At 42.3% G+C, this 15,430-nt stretch overlaps 1 protein-coding gene across 1 annotated transcript in view; it reads left to right on the forward strand.

Moving 5' to 3' along the window:
* The first annotated feature begins 7,064 nt into the window (after positions 1 to 7,064).
* The window catches only part of tprg1 (tumor protein p63 regulated 1), a 32,291-nt gene continuing 23,925 nt past the window's right edge, over positions 7,065 to 15,430 (forward strand). The window contains exons 1-4 of the mRNA XM_080770144.1: positions 7,065 to 7,232; positions 10,378 to 10,520; positions 11,602 to 11,747; positions 14,320 to 14,411. Of these exons, the coding sequence (XP_080626270.1) occupies positions 10,388 to 10,520; positions 11,602 to 11,747; positions 14,320 to 14,411 (371 nt within the window). The 5' untranslated portion in view covers positions 7,065 to 7,232; positions 10,378 to 10,387. The remainder of the gene's footprint in view (positions 7,233 to 10,377; positions 10,521 to 11,601; positions 11,748 to 14,319; positions 14,412 to 15,430) is intronic.

Consider the following 15,430-nt stretch of genomic DNA (forward strand, 5'->3'; position numbering starts at 1 on the left):
TGTTATTGCACAACATTTCACGGTGATGCAAATTACATCACATTTTAGGCCACTCCCCTTTCCACTGTGCACGCACACACACACACACACAGACTCGCACTCACACTCACGGCGCAGCAAGTACGGTACAGTCCAGTACAGTATAGTACAGTACGGCACAGTATGGTACAGTACAATACGGTGCAGTATTGTACAATACAGCACAGTACAGTATACAGTATGGTACAGTATACAGTTACTGTACGTTAGATATTTTAACTGAAAAGCATATATGGCGTCTAATGGCTGTTATGTCTCACACTGTGCCTTTGTACTGTGTGTTAAATCATGTTGTCATTGAATTGTTTATTAGCCATGTAAAAGGCCTCTTTCTCTGCTTCAATAACACACCATTGAGGCATGTTTGAAAAGGCTTCCTAACATAGTTTTGATCTCCTAGATACAAATGAAGTGTGAATAATATCAATATCCAATATGGCAGCTTTTCTTGTCATTTTCACTCTACCCCAGAATGAGAGCTTGTGAACAAGTTAATGCCATTCACATCAGATTTACTTTGTTGTCCAACCATGTCTCAGTGAAAGCGTTGAGGGACCTGCACCCTACTGCCACCAGTTGATCAACATGTGTCGCCTCAAGGGTTCACCAGGCACCTTAATGAACCGTGTCGCTACACAAGCAAGTTGCTGCATGCACGCACGCACGCACGCACGCGCGCACGCACGCACGCACACACACACACACACACACACACACACACACACACACACACACACACACACACACACACACACACACACACACACACACACACACACACACACACACACAGTGTGATGTGATGGTGAACCTCCAGGGTCAGAGGGGGTGTCTACTGTATGTAACATCTGCTGAATCCAGAGCATGATCTCTTAGGAGAGTTAAACCGGGCTTCAGGGGCGGGAGGGGGGGGGGGGGGGTGACGACGACGACTGCATATCGAAACAAACAAATGTGACTGCTGGGACATAATTACATTACTTCCATCCACAAAGAAACATTGAAGTGAAGACAAACATTGAATTGCCCCTGGGTGTGTGTGTGTGTGTGTGTGTGTGTGTGTGTGTGTGTGTGTGCGCGCGTGTGCGTGCACGAGCAACCATTAAAGGTCCTACAACATGAAATTCAACTTTTCAAAATGTTTTGGTGTTTTTTGCGCTCCCCTGTGTTTTCTATCCCCACAAATAAACAATTGTGAACAATCAGGCTTTCTCATATTAAATATTTAAAACAGTAAAACAACTGGGAATAGTCTGGTGACCACCCGAGAGATGGTTGGCAGCCAGAATGTAGACGGCACCCGGGTAAGCAGTTCGGGTTAGCGCCCCAGCCTGTGTCTGCCGTGAGGAGGACGCCCAAAAAACCCACGTGAGGCCTTTAGGAGGGCCATTCAAGCCGCAAGTGGAGCCTGCCGCACCACCGTTGGCCCCGATGGAGCCTGCGGAATCCACCACTCCAGAGAGTGAGACGTAGGAGGTGCCCGGCCAGGAGTCAACCCACAATGCCTAGTCCCTCCACGCGCCGGATGGCTTTACTATAAACTTCATTGTATGATGATTAATAGCAGAAAAATATTTATCCAAGCTCACCTCTTCTCTTCTCTCTTCTCTTCTCTCTCTCTTTCTCTCTCTCTCTCTCTCTATTTTTTTAAAGTTGTGTTTTGCCTACATGCAGTTTATACATTTAGATGATGATTACCGGTATAATTTGTCTTACATAAGTGTCCCAGATGGAATGTAGGTTGTATGGTCCGATGTGTGTATTAGAGATGATGAGATGTTCAACTGCATTAACTTGTTCAAGTCTAGCAAACAGGGCTCCCAACCCCAAACCCCCGCAACAGTGAGAATTTACAGTTATGCAGTGTTGATTACTTGGCCTAGATACAGCAATATGGATTATTCTGATCCTCGCTTCTCCGAATGATGTGATGCATCATGGGGCATAGGCCAGGGTTTGTAAGTTCACTGGTTTGTAGCAGTATAGAAATCCAATCATGTTGTAGTGATGCAGAAACGTTTACAGAAAACTAGCAGCAGCTCAAATTAAAATGTGTTTTGAATGTGTTTATCACTAGACATTTAGAGGGTCTGGTTCAGAAATACACAAACCTTTTCAGCAATGATATGAATTGCATGCTTGTCATGACCCAACCCAATTGATGTACTATTTTGTAATGATGATAATTAATTGTCAGACACGCTTTTTATAATTGAAAGCTCACAATGAAGACAAAATAAAAGTTTTTCCTCCCAGGTGTATTCAGGAAAAGCCAGCAACAAAGCCTTCTTCAGGCAAATTAGGTTTTTGAAATGTTTTTAAAGGCACACCAAAGCCTGCTCTGAAAAGCATTTACTTTAAACTTGCTTGTACAGTAACACATGCCAGAAAACAACATATGATCATCAGCTAATTCTGATTAAAAACACTACTTACTGAGTGTAGTAGTTGTTGTGATCTCTAAATGGAACCTCGGTCTGGCTCTGACAGGCAGATAGTGTGTGTAGGCTGGGTGGTGTGTGATGATGATCCAGTTGAAGTACCTCTGTTGGTACGGAGACGGGCCCGGGAGAACCAATGATGAGACACAGAGACAGTATCACACCATAGATTCACAAAGGTTAATAGACAGACAGGGAATATTTATACTGCTGGATCATAGAAACGAGACAGTAAGATGGAACGTGGCATGATGATACGCAAGGTTGACCTCACGATGTACAGGGCTAGCCTTACTGTACAAGGTTGACCTCACGATGTACAGGGCTAGCCTTACTGTACAAGGTTGACCTCACGATGTACAGGGCTAGCCTTACTGTACAAGGTTGACCTCACGATGTACAGGGCTAGCCTTACTGTCGGCATACCAGGCGGACCTTATGGGTGCCACCTAACAGGATGCCTCACATATCAAGACAGTACAATGCAGACAGAGAAACGTCTCGCTATCAAGCACAATGCAAGCTGCACTGTAACTTATGAAGTACACTGTATCACAAGTTCAGTACACAGATATACTTAGCTGTATATGGCATGAATCATAACAGTAGTTTTTTTTGGTGAAATTAACACTTATTTTTATAACTGGCTTAGACTACTGTAATTGCAGCACTGTTCTGATCTTGCCGTACAAACAATTTAACAACTGAATAGATATCTCCCACAATTAATTGCTGTATGGAGATTTTCTCAAGGTTTTCCTACACCAATTTTGTCCTATTTGGCAATGAACCATTTATGGAAATGAATAACTAAATAGTCCAGGAAGTTTATTGCAGAATTATTACTGGACCAAAAGAGACAAATGAAAATCATAAACAAATGTCCATTCACAGAATACTAAAGAGCATGAAAAAGCAGGGAGGCTGTGGGAGTAGCAAAGCAATACTGCTGAATGAGTCATTGTTTTGAATGCTGTCAACGTGTCTTTGATGGCTCCAGATTACAGCAGGGTTGGTTTGGAACTTGGAGACAGTTATTTGAATAGCTCCTTGAGAGAACGGCATACAGGAATGTGTAGTATTGTAGTGTGCTCTGTCAGAAACTGTTAGCTATAATGCATGCTGATGTTAAAGTCAAGCTATTCAAGGCTTTTCTGTGTGTGTGTGTGTGTGTGTGGGGGGGGTGTTTAAATCGCTGTCAACTATCATGTTTATTCCACAATTGGCTGATTATGTTGTTGTCCAGCTAAAAGTGTATTTTAGGAAACGTCAACATAGCAGACATAATCTTGAGGAAGGAAAATCCAGGCCAAAGTAATTATTTCATAACTAAGCAGGAGTCGGGTATCCAGAAACATTGTTTATATAATTGTAAACATATCCGACAGTAAATTGTCATCCACAGCCTGCAGTAAAAAAGCGACGGACAATATACCATGCTCAGACACTATAGGCTACAGTAGTAACAAACAATAACCCCCAATTCAACCCCTGATGCTGATCACAAAGCAGGGAGGCATTGGGTACCATTTTATAGTTTTGGTTAGACTCAGCCAGGGATTGAACCCCTGACCTGCCAGGGGTGTCAGGGCAGACAGGGCTGTTCAGTTACTACTGCTTGTGTCTAAAGCATGGTAGATACCGTCTGCAGAAGAAATGTTGGATACATTATTTTGAAGCATACATGTGTAGGGAGTCCCTAGCCTGGTTTTACATTCCTCCTTGAATCAAATGCTTTGCGATTTCAAGGGAGAGTGGTTAAACCAGGCTAGGGGTTCCCTGCGAGTCCAGGGGGTGTATCTGTAGCCTGGCTAATAAATAAGCCAGACTCAAATCACACTGTCGTGTGGTATTTGAGTCTGGAGATGCTGTGTATGGATCTTGTTTCCCGGGGGGCGGGTTCAAACATTTTCTCTTTCACGCAATTGGTCAGAGCTACTGTCAGTCAAAGGTCTCAAGCATTGAACGTCACTGTACCAAAGCCCGCCCATATTGCATACCGTGTCCCGATTGGTCACACCAGTTCTCTGGTGTAGGAAATGGGCGTACAATTGAGACTCTCCAGACCGTAATCCGCTGGCAGGCAATTTTCTTTTGCCAACAGCTGATTCGGTCTGGCTTATTAGCCAGGCTAGTGTATCTGTACTATGTACTCTATCAAGCTGCCTCATGCTAAAGAAAACAGGAGATAGGCTCCTGAACTAAGGCTCGGGAACTGGTACATAGCTGGCCTATATGTTAGCCAAGGATTGGAATATTCAAAGCAATATGCAATTTAAGCAATAGAATAAGCCATCGAAACATAATAGACTGAACTTGAGAGAATGTGAAGACCTAGCCCCATATGTGCCCATATGAGCGTAGGGAGAGGGCACATATGGGGCTAGTGAAGACCATGCTATTAATGATTATTGGAAACAGTGTGACCAGACAAAAGTTTGCCAGTTTCTCTGCTTCATCTCTACACAATACAATTGTATCCGGGCTAATTAGTGTTTCATCATTATTTATTTGCAGTCTGTTTAGCTGGGAACAAACCTGTGACCTTCTGTTTCCCAGGTGTCCTATAGCCTCTCTCTAAACGATTGCTATTGTTAAGAATAATGTGTACGAAATATTAGAAAAAAGCATGAGATATAATAAGGAAGTGAACACAAGACAAAAGTGTGTTTTGAAGTGATTTATAATATGATTACACTAGCTGAATGTTCTTGCCTGTTAAGATGTTGACCAGGGTTCTCCTGGTCTAATCCCCCCCTGCCCCTACATGCATGTGGTTGCTATATCAACAGGAATTTAGCTAAGGTAAATGACACAATGACTGAATTAGTCCCAATTCTACAAGTTATACCAAGATGATGTTGTTTAATGGATAAATTTGCAATTTGTCTACCTAACAATAAGGAGAACGTGTCCAGTGAGTTGATTAACTAATTACCAGTACTCTATTAATTTGTTAGATATGCAAGTACCTGTACTTAGGAAATGGTCAGAAAGCATCTCTCATGAGAGAAAGTGCAAAATGGAAAGATTTTGTTTGTTTTGTTTCAGTTTTTATTTATTTATTATGTTTTCACATTTCATATGAAGGCCCTTCAACAGTTACTACAAATGTTGCAGGACGGATTGACAGCCGCAGCAGCCAGAGAGACAAAATGAAAGCACAACAAAACAAAACAAGACAAGACAAAAGATGGTACGACGTCAGACAAAACAAAACAGGAACACAACAAACTTACAGTTTGCCAGGAAGTCATGCTGTTATGTTTAATCATGCGCACAGGTCTGCTGATGTGTTAAGGCTAGACTACAACAATGAAAATGCAAACTGGCCTATCTATGTTGGATACCGGAGAACTCGACAGTTTACCAAATCGCCACAGCGAAAATTCTTCATCAAGGTCTTCATCGTTATGCTAACATGCTGTCTTCATCAGTATAGTATGTCAAACTCACAGATAATGTTAATAGTTAATTTCCAAAGTGATCAAATTATTTTGTGCAATTAAATGGTCAGCTAGATGATGATAAAAAGGTGAGTATGTGAATAACAAAAACAAAAACAAGAAAGGTATCCTACTGGAAAGGTTTTTTTTGAACCACTGGTAAAAGTGATAATGTTTTGTAATGTATTAAAATAAATAGCTCTATATTATCTCAATGTGTTTTTTAGTATCTCCGTCTCGGCATCTCTCCAGGCAGCTCCATACAGTGAAATTGTGGCTTTTAATTAAGTGATTTAAAGGGATATTTTACTTAAAAAAAAACAAAAAACACCTGTGTGAAGTGAGGGGCGATCTTATCATCGTACATCACCATACGTCTGTCTGTACGTGTCTATGGCTGTAATGCACGTAACTCGAGAACCGTTCGCCACACTGACTTCAAATTGGACACACGCGTTCCACACCCCCACAGGGAGTAAAGTGCCCGATGTCGAGTCAGTCAGACCCACTGTTGTCAGTCCAGAACTGCCACATATATGGAGCTAGCCTGTTCTGACATCACAACATACACTTCATATTTGGGCATGCCTGATACAGAACTCCATATAAAGGGACACAGAGAGACAGATACAGACATCTCCATGGACTTAAAAGGGACACAGACAGATGGGTTGAGCGGGTACTCTGACACGGGTAGTACTACAATGGGTATTCGGTATTGCATAGCCGGCCGGGTGGGGCATGGATCTCCAACTTCTATCGTTACCGGTGCTTACAGCCGGGCACCAGTCTAGTGACAAGGACTTATTTTGTAGGACAGTTTGTGAACAGTTGTGAACATACACAAAAATCACAGGTGAGGGGCACTCTTATCGTCATACATCATCATACATCATTCAACATCATAAATCACAGTCCATGCTCAGCCAATCAAAGCATTTCCCTGGTAGGCCTACAAAGTTAAACCTAAACACACAAAGCTGAGGGATTTGTGGGGCTCTCTCTCTTGATTGACACAAACAAACACAGTGAGAGGGGATAGGGAGGAGACACCCTTTTTTCCAAACAGCCCCACCCACTGCACTCACACACGCACGCTCGCACGCACACACACATTCGACTTCTTATGAATCATAATAAAGCGGTGTGCCTAGCTGTAGTGTGTACTGTACTGTACACGCCCCGTAAAACAAACTTACAGCGGAACAAGGAAGTTTATAATGTGCATTGTGCACCTGTCGTGTTGATGCTGTCTCTACATCCTCGTTTCATTTCCTACCGACGTCGTTGACATCGATCATTTTAGGTAAGTATATACTACCGAATTGCCATGTCATATATTGGATAATTTAGCAAGGGAAATATTGTTTTAATGCATCGTTTTACCGACTAAAGTGCGCACTGTGTATGATGAAGTAAACACACAGTCTCACTTTCGTTTCTCACAAAATAGTAGCTATAGCAGGGCTGCTAGGCTGTACGTAGCCCCTCTCGGAACCCTCCATAAAGCTTTTATGAAATTTGGATGGGTAAAGTCTTAAACATGTCAGAAACTTTACTACAATTGGGTTCTGCTTGTGGGGCTAGGCTGTAGGATGCTTGCCTTCAAGTGAAACCATGAAAGAATTTGCAACATAATGTATTTCATCGGAGCTTTTTGAAGATGGGAAGTGAGCACGGCACACGCTAGAGTTTAGAATACATTAAAGCCTAATAAAGCTGCAATCCGGACTAATTTAGCCAGTCGTTATGGTTGAGTTAGTATAATGAGGTGGTCTCCAGACTCCCACTCTCCCTAGAGGAGTAGGCCTACTGTGAATCTCCTCTCCTTCAAAACTGCAATTCGAAACTGGCCCCAGTAAAAAGTCAAAGCCACCCCTCCCCCTCAATGGGTTTGGTCCACAAGATTCGCTACACCATACCGGTACCTGTCTAAATGCTTCCTTATTGTCAACGAAGTTCACACCCACAACACCAGAGGGACTTCAACAAACCATGTTTAACCCAGATTCGGCACAAACAAGGGACTAAATCCATTTATCTCCTATGCCACCAAAATGTGGAACGCCCTACCAACAGCCATTAAGACATGTGAATCCGTTGGGCGTTGGCTTGACTCCTTCAAAACCGTTCTCAAAGAAACTGCCCCCCATAAAATCTGAATCCCCCCCGCCCCTTTCCCCCTTACTGTATGTTTCTTTTCCCTTGTTACCTCCTTACTAGCCCTGGTCCAGTCTCACTGACGCCCTGTGGGAGTCCCTTCCGCAGCTCTCTAGCAACTTTCTCACTCAAGGGTTTACAATTCCCAGCAAATAAACAAAACGAAGTAACTAGTACTCACCTGCTAGACCTTGGTAAAAGTCTATTCTCGAAGCTGGGAAGCATCTCAGGTCCCCAGCTTCTCTAAAATACACTTTGTGACATTTTTATAACGCAATGTACCCTGAATTTACCGGACAGAGTAATTTCTTCTACTACGGCATTTCCGGGTTTTGCCTGCGCTAATCTGGTTGGATTCATTTTATTTAATGACTAAAATAGTGCATTTTAGAGAAGCTGGGGGGACCTGAGACACTCCCCAGCTTCGAGAATAGACTTTTACCAAGGTCTAGCAGGCTTTGTGTCAGTGAGTAGTTTTGTTTATTTGCTGGGAATTGTAAACCCTTGAATGGGAGTGAGAGAGTTGCTAGAGAGCTGCGGAAGGGACTCCCACAGGGCGTCAGTGAGAGACTCGCTGTAAGCACTGGACCAGGGCTACCTCCTTACATGATTTCCTGTATACAGCTTTTTGTCCGTGTCTCGTGTCACATTTGCCATTGACAATGAAAGGAGAATTTATGTCATTATGTGGACGAGCAAATCGGCTTTTCAAACACAGTGCAACTGTTTTAATTCAGCTTTATCGGGGCTTTATATCATCATTTATGTCATCTTACATAATCATGGTGAAAAGATGATTTTTGGGGCGAGGGGACTATGGCGTCACCGTTTCAGCAAATGGGTGGCACACGGAGACGACAAAGTAGCGTCTCCAAAGTTTGTCACTCTGGGAGCCGGTTTAAATAAGAACCGGTTAAGTCCCTGTAGTGGCAGAAAAGAGGGCCTCCATGCAGGAAGGGAGCTTCCTAGGAGCTCAGGCCAAGGCCAGAGTTTTAACAGCAGTAATGGAAAGGGCATAGGTCAGCTAAGCATGGCGGCAGCCGAAGACCCAGAAAGTGTTCCCACAATTACAGGGATGCTAAAGAACAAACAGCTCGCCCACGGTAAAATGGTGTTTACCAAAACATCAGGGCACCAACCAGAACAAAGGGGGAATTAGAGCACACAGTCTATCAGTAGCAGCAGAGACACTAATCAGTTCCAGAAATCAAACTTTATAAATACAGTATGTTCAAAGTAATATGTGAAGTTGCCTGGGGAAGGCGACAGAAGAGAGAGAAAGATTAAGATTCTGTGTGGAGTTTGCATGTTCTCCCCGTGTCCCCTAGGGTAGGTACCCTCACAAAAACATGCAGTAATCCTGGTCTCTAAACTGCCTCCCCCTGGCCGGCCGGGGCGCCTGATGGAGGGGAAAGGAACTGGTTGGAATAACGTGTTCCTTCCACGCGCTACGTCCAACCAGGGAAACTCCCCCCTGTCAGGTGTAAAGGAGCAACTTGGACACTCAAGCATGAGTTAAGTCAGTTGCTCTCCCCAGGTTGGCGGAGGGTGTGTAGAGCCCAGGATCACAGTAGATGATTGACACAGGGGTGAAAAATGGGTTACAAAATCATGGGATAAAAAATATAATTTAAAAGAAAGATTAAGATCACCTAATCAAGAAACGACAGGTGAACAGGATGGGCTTGTGATCGAGGCACGGGAAGGACAGGAAGGAGGACTTGCTATGATGAAAATAGTCAAACAATGGGAAGAAAGCTGCCAAAATGAGAGTATAAATGAGGAGGGTCTGATGGACCAGCGTGTGCCTCTATCATATCGTGTGGATACTATGTCCGTGTATGCGACGCATCTTGCTTAACCCATTCAGGCCTGACCTCAACATTAAAAGAAAATCTTCTAAATCCTCCAGTTTTCTGGAATAAATATTTTCACGATTTTTCAAAAATAGCAGACCTACAAGCTCGTAGCGCGCCATCTACAAGCTATGAGCTTGTAGATCTGCTATTTTTCAATAGCTAAATTATAACATAATGTTTAAAACACCAAAAGGGGTTCCCGGCCCAAAATGGGTGAATAAACCCTACTAAGCCGATCTACGTTCCTGCTTGATTATTTCACCTGCATATTATCATGCCTGAGTTCCTAAGAGCATCACTAGCAACTTCATAACACTGTCTACGCGTGGCAGAAAGGGCAGATCGGCTAAGTACTTGTGCGGATAACGATAATACGTCCTTGTTTAGACAGCACATAAACATTGATTTGACTGTTATCTCTGTCTGGAACAGGTCAGGCAGGATGGCCGAGATTGAGGAGGGAGAATTCAAAGCTGTGGATCTGTCTCCAGATTCAGATTCCAACACTCAGGGAAATGATCCCCCTCAGAGGCTGAGCCAGGTAGAGGAGGAGGAGGGTCAACCCATACACAAAGGTATGCCTGAGTACAGAATCACTTAATCTCAATTATCGTACATTTTTAATAAAATTGGCTAATGGGAGGAGGGCCGGCGGATGTCACCCAACTCAAACACAACCATCAACAAACCCCTTATGGGGGGCCATATTAATATATTATATTATATTATATTATATTATATTATATTATATTATATTATATTATATTATATTATATTATATTATATTATATTATATTAATATATTATATTAATATGGCCATATGTATGTAGGCATGCCATGCCACTAACCATGAACAAACCCGATAGACCCATATATAGTATATACTGTAGTCATTTATGGAGATCCGGTTGTCCAGTGCCACAGATCCGACCGATATGCCAATGGCTTATATGGAGTTATAAAGGGTGCGGACCGGAGCGCCCCTCTACTTCCGCATTTGCGGAAGTGCAAACGAGTGCTCAATGTTAAACCCTAGCTGCCCAGGGTTTCCTATGGTTTCCTCGTGCTAAATGCACAGGTACGCCTGCAGTTCCAGCTTCAACCACTAAGTCTGGCCAGCCTTTTTTGGGGCTTGGTCAGAACATGTGCATATATCATGGGACCGACCGACATATTCTGATGACACCAGGGATCTCCATATATGGGCATAAAAGGCACAAGGACTGAGAGTTACAGAGACATCCATAGAGGGTATTGTCCGATTCAGAAACAAGTCCCCTGGTTGCAGTGAACGTATTTCCTGTAGGCGGAGACGACATTATCTGCGGTGTGACGTAGAACTCTATTGTGAACCTCTACTTGAGATCATCAGTTATTTAGCATAAGCGTCAGAATAGTTGCCTTATGTACAAATTCATCTGTTAAAAAATGGCAGATCTGCACCTGCACGCTCACAGTCACTCACGTCTTTGTGTATTTAACTTATTTGTCATATCTGTCCTGTGCTGCAATTCTTATTTACAAAGCCTAAAGGCAAACAGAAATGTAATTTTTATTTCTGTTCTAATATTCAAAGCCAAATTAATAATTAAATAGTTAATCGCAATTACTTTGATGAAAATTCACTGTCAACTAATATTTCATGATGGTGACAGCCCTCCATGCAGGAACCATGGAGGATCTGTACCCCACGGTCCCCACGGAGGAGGACCCTGCCCCGCCAACCTATACCGACTCCAAGCAGAATCACTGGAGGTCAGCTCTGGACCAATTCAAGCTGAAGAAGTTCCTTGTGTTACGGGTAAAAACACCTTTCACTGCATGAGAAGATTGTGTACACTGACTGTATCCACTTCAATGCCCAGGTGCACCTCAAACAACAGTTCAATATAACAGAATCAAGACTGATTAGATATATGTATGCTCCGCTGTGTGTTGTTAATATTGCTCTCGGAACAACATTTAGATCACCCAAGTGTGCATAATTTGTTTACTCTTATGTTAAAAACACACACACACACACACACACACACACACACACACACACACACACACACACACACACACACACACACACACACACACACACACACGACAAACACACCAATTATACCATGTGAATGGTAGAATTGTTTTTGAAAAATGTAACTCAAACATACAGAATTATTTGAGCAAACAGATTAGGGTTGTTGTTTTAATACGTATTGGAAGCTTATCCACTGTCATTAATTTTGTGTCACTTTATAATTCAACTGTATGGTCATCTGCATCCAAAACAAGGAATCCAAAGCAGGTTGCACAAAATAAGGCTATAATTACAATTAGCACCAAAAAGATTTTTGTAATGACACATAATCACGATACAAGATGGACTGTTAATTAATATAGTTGTCATTTATAGAGCCATAGTTTATTGGAATAATTTACCACTTGACATTTGTCTAATAGAAAATCATCCTTTAACCCATTTAAACCAGGAAAGGGTCTTTGTCATTTTAGATGTTTGTGTTGGCTATTTTTGAACATTCTTGAAACATTTTGAAAGTGTGAGAACTACTGATTTAGAAGCCATTATAGAACTGGCATCAGGTTTTAATGGGTTAAGAAAGCAGTGCAGATTTATATCAATGCAACTGTAATGTGAATTACTTAATTAATGCAATGCAATTTTATGATGTTTTTTGTGTTTTATCTTTTTTTTGTGGACCCCAGTAAGACTAGCTGCTTGCCAGGCATGGCATCAGCTAATAGGGATAATTTTCAAATGAACAAATAAACACATAAATAAACTGTAAACATTGCAGCTGCCAAACCAGGGAAGATGTCATTAACTAATTCAATAAACTGCCTTCAATGTGTCAATTTGTCAGGGATTGGCACAACTGCAGACAGTATGTCAAGAGATTAGCAATGGCAACCAAGTCAACCATTGTGAGTTACTGAAGCTAGCATCTCAAATTAAGGCCCTCAAATTAAGACAAATACAGCCTTCAGGGCACAGACCCCCAACCCGTTCTTAGATCATCATCTGAAAACTAAATATATAATTATGACTCATTCAAAAAGGCCTAATGTGGCTTACTATTTTGCATGCAGATAACACTAGGAAAAGTGGCCCTCGGGGCACAGGTCTCCACCAGGCCAGGTTAGGTTGTGGCCTCCTGGCGGCGCTATAATAGGCCAATGTGAAAAGGTTGCCATTTCTTCTTACGCCTTTTGATGGCAATTGGATGATTTGAGGCATTTTGTTCCAAAAATGTGTTTTGAAAAAATCCACCTGTTGGTGGCGCTATTACAGGCCAATGTGAAAAGGGTGGGATTTATTCCTCAGTAGTAAGAAAGTATGTGAAATATTTCACCTAAATTGCACGCTGTGTTCATGATTTGACGTTTTTTGTTCCAAACGGGCCAGACCTGCAAACTTTGAAAGCCAATTATAGCCAATTAGGATGGAATATGAAATATGGGACAGATCTAGCCTGGGTAAACCCCTCCCCCCTCGCCAGTCCAGCAGGGGGAGTGGGTTTACCCAGGCTAGGACAGATCCGTCTTGAACACATGACTATAGAGATAGTGTGTACTGTGTAACGATTTGCAGGATTTTTGGACAGAATCTGGACGAGTTACAAAAGTCGGCCTCCGACAATTTGCTCTTTCAGTTTATGATCACCCCATAGCAGCAAATGGGGTTTATTGACCGAACTTTCCTTTTCGCTTCATACCGTTCCGTAGAGACGGCATACACGCACGATCTATATACCAAATGAAAGCCCTAATTTCGTAGTTTACATAGAATTTAGAATTTGAGCGAGTTGTGACTCAATGAAAAGACGAGTGTTCTTGGCTCTGTGCGTGTGGAGGAAAAAAAAATAACGGCACGAGGGGATCTCTTAAAGGGATCTCTTAAAGCCAAGACTGGTGATTGGTTAAATTTGGTTTAATTATTGAAACGCCCAAACCACACCTATGCATAATATAACGGGTAACGGAGGTGTTTAAGGGATTTAGACAGGTAACCAAAATACCAACTTTAGTGGGGGAACACCCTTTCCCCACTCCTAAATCCCCAAATAGTGGCTTTAGAAAGATGAGACAAAAATGGAGCCCTATATGCTTTAGTTGATCGACTTTCACCAGGGCTCTATACTAAAGGTCCACTCCTTTTTTCCCCTATAGCAAATAGCTGAATAGAAAATAGCTGATCACAGCATGTTGCAGTGTGACGTGTTGTGAGCTTGTAGCTTGTAGAATGTTTTTACTGAATGTTAATCTGAACTGACACTTGGACTTGATGTTTGAAAGCGGTCACATCAAAATGTGAAAATGTAAAATAACCCTCAATGCCAATGTGTGTGTTTTGTTTTTGTTCCCAGCCTGGCAGTCTGCAGCAGGCCATTGAAGACATTGGTGGTGCTGTGGATGAAGAGGTGGATGGTGAAGTCCAAAGCTTCTGGCTGTTGACGGAGTGAGTGCCACACACTTCTTAATGACATTTGTTGGCACAGTTTTTAAGGAATACTTACTATACGTACAGTATGTGTAGTTTTGTGTGATTCTCAACTGTTTCACATAACATATTTAACCTCCATTTTGAGTTGTGCATGAATTTAGGAACTAAATAACACAATATTTCCCCTTTACTCCCCTGTTAATTGTGTGCGACCCATCGTGTAGCCCACTACTGGGTACCAAACTAGTTATCAAATATCCTCATCTAACCCAAAACTCCTGTATTGCTATAGTATAAAGCAATTGCACGGGAGCTGCTCATTTCACTGAAATGAACACAGAAGGCAAATTACGTGACTCGAGGACATTTTGTCGAGTGCACTTGCGGATGTCGGGCCGTATCACTCGTACGTGAGGTTTCTGGAAACATTAAAAAATAAAAAGCGGGCCCTGTGACGATGAATAATGCATGCCATTCTGCGTCTCTGTCTGACACGCCGTTAACTTTTGTCCTACAATGGCCCTGCAGTTGGTGCTGTGGTTACAGCGGCTGTGGAAGTATTTTCGTGCAACCAAAGAGTGCATTATGTGGACATTTCAGCCACAGCACTTAGTGTCCCTTCGGGAGGCAAGGGAGTGTCATACAAGGTAACTATGAACTTACGTCAAGTACACAACCTCGTTTGTTGGCCGCTTTAGCTGGAAGGCGATAATTATTCATTGAAGTGTTTTCAAGCCGTCTCCTTTTAGAAATTGGTGGTAATATTTGGGGAAATTCAAGAAGCTTAAATTTGTTACTCCCTCATACAAGTACAGTATGTGGAGTAAAAGTGTGACATGCTCCACAGACTGCTAACAATATAGAATAAAACAAGAAATAATAAAAACAAGGTATATTGCAAGTAAAAACATTGCAGCAGTGGTAATAAAGTGAACAGCAGTGCAAACACAGACAATGCACTGTATGTGGAATTACATCAGTGCTGAATCCAGAGGAAGAAAGAAATGCCTGCATACATTCAGCAGAAGGGTTCA

Source organism: Protomyctophum bolini (genome assembly GCF_963924005.1).
Source record: "Protomyctophum bolini genome assembly, chromosome: 8".
In the NCBI taxonomy this organism is placed as follows: Eukaryota; Metazoa; Chordata; class Actinopteri; order Myctophiformes; family Myctophidae; genus Protomyctophum; species Protomyctophum bolini.